This window comes from Protobothrops mucrosquamatus, unplaced genomic scaffold (assembly GCF_001527695.2).
Source record: "Protobothrops mucrosquamatus isolate PMUCROS unplaced genomic scaffold, P.Mucros_1.0 scaffold4270, whole genome shotgun sequence".
NCBI lineage: Eukaryota > Metazoa > Chordata > Lepidosauria > Squamata > Viperidae > Protobothrops > Protobothrops mucrosquamatus.
In genome coordinates this window covers 419-10,678 of record NW_015390188.1, presented here as the reverse complement: position 1 = coordinate 10,678, position 10,260 = coordinate 419, and the positions used below count along the sequence as shown (strand labels likewise).

The 10,260-nt window shown below is 41.2% G+C and overlaps 1 protein-coding gene across 1 annotated transcript in view; it reads right to left on the bottom strand.

The window, feature by feature from the left end:
- The window catches only part of LOC107298774 (cystathionine beta-synthase), a gene marked incomplete at its 5' end in the record, with an annotated part of 13,931 nt that extends 3,930 nt beyond the window's left edge, over positions 1-10,001 (bottom strand). Inside the window, 8 exon segments of the mRNA XM_015828140.1 lie at positions 403-487; positions 1,513-1,621; positions 2,836-2,970; positions 4,350-4,427; positions 5,207-5,312; positions 6,156-6,240; positions 7,754-7,879; positions 9,910-10,001. Coding sequence (XP_015683626.1) covers positions 403-487; positions 1,513-1,621; positions 2,836-2,970; positions 4,350-4,427; positions 5,207-5,312; positions 6,156-6,240; positions 7,754-7,879; positions 9,910-10,001 — 816 coding nt within the window.
- Between the last annotated feature and the right edge of the window lie 259 nt (positions 10,002-10,260).

Below are 10,260 nucleotides of genomic sequence, written 5' to 3'. Positions count from 1 at the left end.
CTGTTATGGAAGACTGAGGTAGAAATCAGTGCACAATCCATTTTCTCTAAAAATTACAGGCTGACGTTGTATTGTAATGAGGGCAGGACCAGAATCAGTACCACTGCTAAGGTTAAAAAACACCCTTCAGTTAAAGTTTTGGTTGTACCACTATTAATATACATATTACAGTTTATACACTACTCTTTTCAGTCCAACCCAAGATTTAGAAAAGCCCAATCTACTCAATTGGAGAAGCTGGAAGTAGCATTATTTCATGGCTATGGGTTTCTTTGAATTTATTCAATAGAAAACGTTAACTCATTATAATTTACTAGAAAATCAGTAATTTATAGACCTAAACATGCTAGTTAAAAAGGCAGAAACTGACTTGGAACAGCATACAAATAACCTTATACTCACACTGAATCTGTTCATGTACCACCAGAGCAAAATGATCTATTTCCAAAATATGAGAGAGCTTTCCTAAGTTGTCCTGCAAGTGAATCTGTAAGAGAAAGTTGCATGATTTTAAAAGACATTGCTATTATTTCTTACACACCATTCACATTTAGATAAGAACTCTGATCCTCATTCCACTTAGTGGTTTTCCAACAATACTTTTTAAAAAAGAGTATGGGGTTCATGAGCTGTGCTTAAAAAATCCCATGTACTATATGTTTATGGAGTGTTTTTCTGTGCAAATCAGGAAAAAATAAAAACAAATCAGGATATACACTAATAAATATTCTTGACCCTATGCGGTTAACATTTAAGCATTTTGTCCACTTGAGACACAGCGTAGACCTCCAAAATAACCATTTATAGCATCAACCAGCTATCATTCCTGCAATAAAATACATCAGTGTTATAGCTTCATAGTGAAGGCAGGATGAGACTACACATGGAAGTTCTCAACAATGCATGTTAAAAAGTACAGAGAGACATGTTTTTCCAAGGAGGATTTTGGTTTTATTTTCATGTGATTTCAATTTATTGCATACAACAAAAACTTCATGATTGCTACTACCCTGTTTCTGCCCCTTAAATTTACATGCATTTTGCTTCTATATGTTCTCCACAGTATTGTTGTTAATAATTTTAAAAGCTCAATTTAAAGGTATTTTTGGTGTACAGAAAGGGTATTCCAGTCACTGAAACATTGCTTTCATCATGCTTTAGAACAGGGGTAGTCAACCTTGGCTCTTTTATGACTCGTGGACTTCAACTCCCAGAATTCCTGAGCCAGCACAGCTGGCTCAGGAATCCTGGGAGTTGAAGTCCACGAGTCATAAAAGAGACAAGGTTGACTACCTCTGCTTTAGAAGCTGAATACTCAACACTGTGTTTACTGGTACCACTACAGTACCAGTAAACAGAGTGTTTTTAATCCCGAATACTTGAAGGATGTAAGCCTCCTATTTGAATTTTCCTGTGACTGATCAATATGTGAGATTTTCAGAAACTCTTTCGACATAGTGTGAAGGTGGGGGGAGGGAATAGAAACAAAGACATGTACAGAAGGCACGATACCGTTTTGAACTGCTTGTAGATTACTTTGCTGACTTTATCCAAGGGCTGTACTTTACCAGCAAGCACCGAAGAGAGCATATTGCCAAGAGTAACCATCCCCAGAATCAGTCTAAAAAAGGATACCCCAAGCAAAGCAGTGAATGAGTTGTATCAACATTTTTTTTTTCATTTAAAAGCTTTACATCAGCATTTCCACAAATTCAGGTGACAAGTACACGGATCTCACACTGTTATTTTTCTTTTACCAACCCACCCCCATTTTTCAGAGGGCAGGAGGGAATTCTGAAATTCCCAATTAGTTAGAGGTTGACCCTTCCCCACCTTGACCTGTTCCACTTAAGTTGCTGCCCTCTAAAAATGTGTATTTTGAATCTTTTCAGGATAAAACTGTATCAAACAAACTTGGCCGAGGAATTCTGGGAGTTAAGTCCACAAGTCTTAAAGTTGCCAAGGTTGGGCACCCCTGTTTTAAACAAAAGTTTATCACTAACTAGTGTCTACATAGCTCCCGAAACTTTGGAAAAGTTAGCTTTTGATAATAGAAAAGACCTGCCAGACTAGGTGAGAGTACAATGATATTTCTTTCTTTGTTACATCTTACTCACTGTTTACCATGTGTTACATTTTATACTGTCTGGGTCAGACAATACAGGACCTTTTACATCTGAGCTGCTAATAGCACAGATTATATGAGAGACTTACTAAACAAATCTTGTTTATTAAACTGGGGTGAACTTTGGGAACGACTTCCCTGCTCAGATCACAATTTGTCCTGGGTCAGCTTGGCCATCCCATTGGCTTTTTATTTAGCAGGCTATGCAATCAGAACTCGGTTAATTACTTTATGGGCCATTTTTAGGTGATGACAATTCTCTCAAAACATAATAAACCATGTCGTAACTTTAAAAGCAGATTTTAAAAGCAGCAACCTTAGTTCCACTTCCCCCCCCCCCTTAAACTTAAGGAAGTGCCATTCTATCATGCAGTCCTTGTGACTTGACACACAAACAGGGTTGGAGGATCTGTTGCTTCAGCTGATTTAGCCCATTTCATGTGTGCCAAGTGCCCATGTCTGGCTCTTACGTTCTGCTAACTGAATGCAAGTTCAATCAGCAGAGAGCCGAAGGAGCAACATCTACATTTATTTTGTATACTTTTGCCATTCAACCACATCGCAGCAATTTGTACAACCAAACCCACATGACTGACATGATTTTGCTCGAGAAAACCAAATAAGACCAATAATTTCCCAACATTACACTCTTCAGAAAGTGGATTTATTTGGAACAAACAAAGGAAGAAACCATCGAAGACTATACATACCCAGATTCATCCACTACTGGTACTTGGTCAAATCCCTTCTCTCTGAGTATTTCAATAGTCTTTTCACAGGTAACGCTTGGCAGTACAGTTAGAGGGGCAGACAGGCATAATTCCTGAACTTTCACGTGCCACCACCTAGAAAAATGAACAAATATCCTAGCGGTTCAGGCACTGAAGAACAAACTGTATTGTATTTTGCATACTTAAGCTTTTCTGAAAAGATTATTACGCAGAATAGTGTATTCAAGAGTAAATACAGCAGCTAATCCCTGCCTGACTTGCAGGAAAGGTAATTTAGACTGAATGTATGTTTCAGGCACCCCCTCTATTTGCATTCTGTGTACACCATCACCAAAACACTGAGAGCAATTAACACTGAGAGGAATGCTACTGTGAGCCAAACAGGAAATTGCAGAGTTTGTATTGAGAGCTTATTGTTGCTGACATTAAAGAAAGAAATACAGAGAAATAAAAATGATATTTTTAAAAAGGTTTTCTACATTCTCAGGTGTGCCCTTACCTATAGAGCAGGGGTCCTCAACCTCGGCAACTTTAAGACTTGTGGACTTCAACTCCCAGAATTCCCCAGCCAGCTGGGAGTTGAAGTCCACAAGTCTTAAAGTTGCCGAGGTTGAGGACCCCTGCTATAGAGGCTTGTATTGCACAATGCTTACATTTAGCAAAGCCCATCTCCTTCTCTAAATAAGGAATAAATATAAATGCTGCCACCTCACCAAAAGTGACTAGGGGTGGTGCACAACAATAAAATAAAACGACAACGCAAAAAGCTGCAGCTACAAAGTGTAAAAATTACATATTAACAAATACAAAAACCAAAGATACAAACTGAAGGTAACGAGAGGAATAAAAATGGCCATCTCCCCAACAGAAGCCATCTCGGCAAATCTCCAGCATCCCGTGAGCTCCAGACCTGACAACATAACCAGGACTTGAGGGCCTTTCAGAATATCAAAACGAATGGAGCTAATCTAATTTGGGAGGAAAGGATGTACCACAAGGAGGGCACCATGGCAAAGAAAGCATGTTTCCTGGCATCCATCAAATGTAAGTTGAATCCTGGTTCAGACCAAAGACCCATCTGGTTCCCACAGTTGCCATTTAGATGCTTAGGGGAAGTTTACAATCAAGAACTTTCACAACGGCGTTTTCTTGCTCATGCCCTCTAGCAACTGGAATGGAGACACGTATACCTCTGAACCAGTCATTAAGAATCCACGAATGAATGACTCTTTTTGATTTTACATCTTGTTTGAAAGGATTAACTATCAATATTTTTAAAAGGCGCCTTCTGGCTTAAAAATTAACACTTTGTTAGAATCTACTTTCTCAGACCCAACTGGTATGCACATACCCAGGCTGAGAGAAGAGAAAAACTATACCCGTGTACTCAGAGAAAGCAAGAAAAAAAAAGCCAACAAGATGGTTCAATTAGGTTTAAAACTTACGGAAACGTGACACATTTTATTAAACTATGACAGATCTTATCATCTCACCAAGGCTTCTTAATATCATTATCCTCTTCTTTCATGAATCCTCTTTGGATCATCCATTTGTCACTTAAAAACTTAGACCTAAAAACCACCAAGAAAGTAAGTCACAAACATCAGTTTAGGTGCTTTAAATGTAAACAAGCAATAAAGATAATGTGAGATACAATGTCATAGAAAATGATTAACGTATCTTTATTTCAAACACGTAGCTAGCAGAAAAGCTTTATCGGTTGGTTCTCTCATAGGTCAAACTAGCTTTTTACAGGACTGTTTCCTTTACTACTATTTTTCTGTGGTAGTCAAAAGCATCTAGGCTGAGATGTTGAAAAGCTAGATTTTAGACTGCAAAATGGAATGAAGCAAGAACAACCTCTAAATCAGGGGTAGTCAACCTTGGCTCTTTTATGACTCGTGGGCTTCAACTCGTGGACTGGCTCAGGAATTCTGGGAGTTGAAGTCCACGAGTCATAAAAGAGCCAAGGTTGACTACCCCTGCTCTAAATGAAGAAGAAGCAACAGCCACGTTAGAAGGCACAGAAAGCTGTCTCACCTGCCATGCCAAACCCACAGCTCTCACAGGGGGGGATCAAAAAAGTCAAGAGAATATCTGTGACTGTGCAATCAAAACCTAGTCATTTTTAATGTGTGATGCATGGAAAAAAAGGAACAGGACTTTGATCAGTCAGTCACAGTTGCCATCTTAAAAGTTTGATCCCCCCTCATGGATGTCCTTGCCTCAAGGGCTTGCCCTAAATATAAATTTAGGTAGCCCTTCAATTTCCTCTTTGACTTTGGATGGCTGGACAGCCGTATCTCAATCAGTGTAGGGAAGGAAGAGGCATACAAAGCAGGGTACCTACATGTAGTTCCTGACAGAGTCGGGAAGGATGACAACACAACGCTGGCCTTCTTTTAGCTCTTGGGCTGCCTTGACGGCAACAGACATGGCACTACCTGAGCTGCCACCTGTCAAAAGACACAGGAGATTATCAGAATTCAAGTATATTGGAATGCACAGCATGAAAAGGAAGGAAAAAAGAAAGAGTGTGAGGCCAAAGCCTCTTAATTAGTAATTAGCCAGAAGAGCTATATGAAGTACTCAAGATGAGGACATAAGTATACAGGAGTTTGCGAATTATAGGCAACGGGGCAAAGATAAAAAAGGGAACAGTCACTACTGGCAATTGTCAAGGGTATTCCACGAGTAACTTGCTGCATGAGGCGGTGGAAGATTACAAAGGGCTAGTGTAACTATGATACTTCTAAAGGCTTTTGAAAGTGGAAGGCTTAGGGAAGAGAAAGAGGAGGCTTTTATTGAACTGACCTCCTTAGTGAAGCAATATTATCTTCTAATATCTGAAGTCACTAATATCAGAGGTTCCCAACCTTTTGGGCACCAGGGATCAGTTACGTGGAGAGAGGTTTTTCCGCAGACCGTAGGGGGTGTGGTTTTGTGTGCTGCCTGCATCCTGTGGATGGGGCTTTCCTACTTTGTGCGGACCGGTTGCTGGCATGCCGCGGCCTGATACTGGTCCACGGACCGGGGGTTGGGGACCCCTGACTAATATTATTTTTGACTAAATCCTCCTGACTCAAGAGATCGACTAGTGCTTATAAGAACTGCTTCAAACCACATGATGCATATTTGCAGAAGTAAAGACGTCAGTAAAATCCATGAGTTCCACATTCACCGTTTGCATTTTTCATAAAAACTGTCTGGTATGGAAGTAGAATGCCCAACTGATATGAAAAGTAAAAATGTTGCCACAATTCTATTATTGGCTAGACTACAGATTATACTATGCTTACCACAAAGCAATCCTTCTTCTCTGATTAGCATGCGTGAGAAGGCAAAAGATTCCTCATCGTTACACTTATACCATTTGTCTACCACCTAGAAGGAAGAAAGGGCACACAAACATTATTCTAGACCTGTTGTTTCATACGAGTCATCCATTGGTACTAGAACACAGAATCATACGGCTGGAAGGGACCTCAGAGGTCTTCTAGTCCAACCCCTTGCTCAAGGCAGGAGATCTTATACCATCCTGGTCAAGTGGTTGTCCAGTCTATTTTTTAAAACGTCCAGTGATGGAGCATTCACAACCGCAGGAGGCAAGATATTCCGTTGAAAACCTGCTGGTTGCTATTGCTTCATTCTCATTTGGGATGACCAGAATTGATTAGATATGCCAGAAAATGCATGGAGAGGAGGAATGGATTTAGCAGTGGATTCTTGGATCCACTGATACAAATTTCAGGGGGAAAAAACATTCTCTGGATCCCATAATACAATTAAATTACAGTACAGTTAAAATACAGTAGTCCAGGGTTTTTCCGTTGTGTCAGATAAGGCACCTCATGAATCTTCAAACTATTCCCATTTAAGCATTGCACAACATCTTTCTGAATCTTCCTTTTTTTTTTCTGTGCTATGCACTTCCAGGAAGTCTTCCAAACTACACAAGCTATATAAAGCAAACAGACTGCTCTTAAGAAAGAGCAACTGACTCGTATTTTGCTATGAATAAGTCCTGTTATAAATACTGGAAAATTCCTGTAACAATAATTTGTCTTCCAAAATTCAGAAATTGACAAAAGTGGGATCAGATCTGTTAAAAGTTCAGGAATCTAAATAAAACTTGAATATCAAAATTGTCACAAAAATTAAAGGCTAAGTTTGGATGAGGGAAATAAGAAGGAAAAAAAGATTAGTCCTGCACTTAAGAACCAAAGGGATTTCAATGAGGGTCACACTAAAGCAGTGGTGGCGAACCTATGGCACGTGTGCCAGAGGCGGCACTCAGAGCCCTCTCTGTGGGCACGCACACCATGCCCCGGAGATGGTAGCCATCCCTCTTCAACCAGCTGCCCGCTAACTTGCCGAGGTCCCACATGGCCGGATGCATCCCAGCACCATGCGCTTGCTGGCCTCTGTGTGCAGGGGCTGATGGTGCCAGGCAGCAGCCGCCCTGGCCCCTGCCTCACCTTGCCCTGTGACAATGGCATCCCCGCAGGACTAGCCTACTGCCCACCGCCCCACCTGCCAGAGACCCCCTGGATCTCCCCCAACCCTGCCTGGCCCCTACAGGCATCCCTCCCCACGAGCACCATCGAGATGATCACACCCACTTTGGCCACACCCACCCACTCTGCCATGACTACCACAGCCACGCCCACGCAGTGGGCCACACCCACCTGGCACCCGGCGATAAATAAGTGGGTTTTGGGTTGCAGTTTGGGCACTCGGTCTCTAAAAGGTTCGCCATCACTGCACTAAAGCAATGTTTCTCAATTGTGACAATTTTAAGAGGTGTGGAATTCTGGGAACTGAAGTCCATATATCTTAAAGTTGCCAAGGTTGAAAATCACAGCACTAAAGGATATGTATATGAAACCTTCCTTACCGATCTATCCAGAACTGTGGGTATGAAATCGTATCCAATACCTTCCACTTCATAAATTGTCTTGTCAGTTACGTTTAATTTTTCAGGCTCCGCTAGGATAGATCCTTCAGGGTCAACACCTACAATCTAAAGAGCAATTTGTTATTGAAATAGTATTTTGATTTTAAATATACAGATATTAAAAAGACAATTAAATAAAATCACAGACATGACTACAGTAAATCAACATTACTGCATCACTGGGGTGCCTCTGCAGTTATGCCTTGGGAAATGTCTAAGTTGAATAATGGAACTTTTGGTACTTCCATTTAAAATTTAAGTATTGTATAGGTATTCCATGTTTCAATCTGGAACCATAAATAAATAAAAAGCAATTACCCCTATTAATTTGATATTTGCATAATTCCATGATCCGGGACAATTCTTAAATAATTGTTCTAAGAAATAATTTCCTACTTGGGTCAAATTTAATTTCCCACAAAATTAAGCATAGCTTTTCTTAATTTCTTAATTTAAGAAAAGAAATTAAAGCAGAATGCATATGTGTACTCATCATCTTAGAGGGCAAATCAGATATTTCATGCAAGGATGTGTAAGGAAAGTAGAACTCCTTGGGTTGTTTGCTTCCAAAACAGAAAATTATCCTGGGAAATAGTGAATTTTAGTATATACACACAGGGGGGAAGGAGCTCCTTATTCTTCCCAAGACTTTTTTTATCAAAAGTTTTCCTGGGTGCTTATTTTCCCCACCCTTTATGGAACTCTAGTTCATTTTTTCCTTTCTAAATGTTTACCTGGGATGTGAGAACAGTAGTTTATACAGAAAGTTATTAACTCGCTCCGCTCTTTTCAATACACCACCAGCAGCCAAAACCTTATATATAAGAGAGGACTGCCTAGGGCAGGGGTAGGCAACCTTGGCTCTTTTATGACTCGTGGACTTCAACTCCCAGAATTCCTGAGCCAGCCATGCTGAGGGGAAAGGGAGAGGTTTCCAAGCTGAGCCATGCTGGCTCAGGAATTCTGGGAGTTGAAGTCCACGAGTCACAAAAGAGCCAAGGTTGCCTACCCCTGTATTAGGGCGACACCACACTCTGTTTCATATTTGGGCCCATTCTCTGCACTGATTTTATTTCTCAAAAAGTGAACATAACCACCTGTATTGCTCTCAATAAATGGGAAAGTTCATATTGGATAGTGCTATGCCAGCAGCTAACGTTGAGACAAAGAAAAGAAAGAAATTACCCCAAAAAACACACAATAATATGTAAGATACACCAGGAATGTCTGTTTGCTCATTTAATATGACTGTAAAGCTATTAGGTCCTGCCATGTGATAACATGTCATCGTATGTCTTTTGGTGCTTGAAGAATAAGTGTAATCATAGGAATGAACTGAGCAGACCAGCAGTCCAAACACTCTGCAGACACACTCTCATGGCTAAATGTAGCAAATGAACTCAAGAGCAATCAGGTTTATAAAAAGCAGCCATCTCAATAAACATGATTTCAATCATTAGAGGAATGACTGTAAATCGTTTTTGTAATCAGAAGGATAAGACATTTTATTTGTCTCTTGTACAGTTTGCACGGAGAAGGAAATGCCTTTTTTGAATCACCTGCCATTTGCAGAGTTTGTAACAGCACCTATAACAGTGGTTCTCAACCTGTGGGTCGGGACCCCATTTGGGGTCGATCGACCATTTCACGGGGGTCGCCAAGCAAGGCTGTCCGCCATTTTTTTTGTGCGCCATTTTTTTGTGCGCCATTTTTTTCCCCTTTCCCGGTGGGTGCCTTACCTCCCTTGGGCTGGGCCAGCTGGTGGTCAGCCTGCTCCGTCTCTGCCGCTTGCCAGCTACGCCTCGGCCGGTGCAGGGGGCGGAACCACGCATGCGCGGCGCTCCCGGGCAGGGAAAGTCCTTGACTTACGACCGGTTGGGTAGTCCTTGACTTACGACCGGTTTAGTCATCGACGTACGACCGGTTTAGTCCTCGACTTACGACCGGTTGGGGTCGCGGCATTAAAAAGGTTGAGAACCACTGGCCTATAAGGTAATCTATAAAGGCATATACTGTATACATATGTATACACATATAGACAGACACCCCTATCAGTAACTTAAGCAGCGAACCCCATGTTCTTGTTTGGGACTTACTGAGCATCCAGGGCATTTCTCCTTGATTTTTCGGGCAATACCAGTGATGGTGCCTCCTGTGCCAGCTCCAGCCACAATCATGTCTACTTGACCTATTGAAGAGGCAGAAATAAATATTGTACAAATATTAAAAAGCAGTATCTAGATGAGCAAAAACGAACATTTACTTTGCTTTTATTTAAGTCTAGATCAGGGGTAGGCAACCTTGGCTCTTTTATGACTCGTGGACTTCAATTCCCAGAATTCCTGAGCCAGCTTGGCTGGCTCAGGAATTCTGGGAGTTGAAGTCCACGAGTCATAAAAGAGCCAAGGTTGACTACCCCTGGTCTAGATGGTTCTTCAGTGACTCTG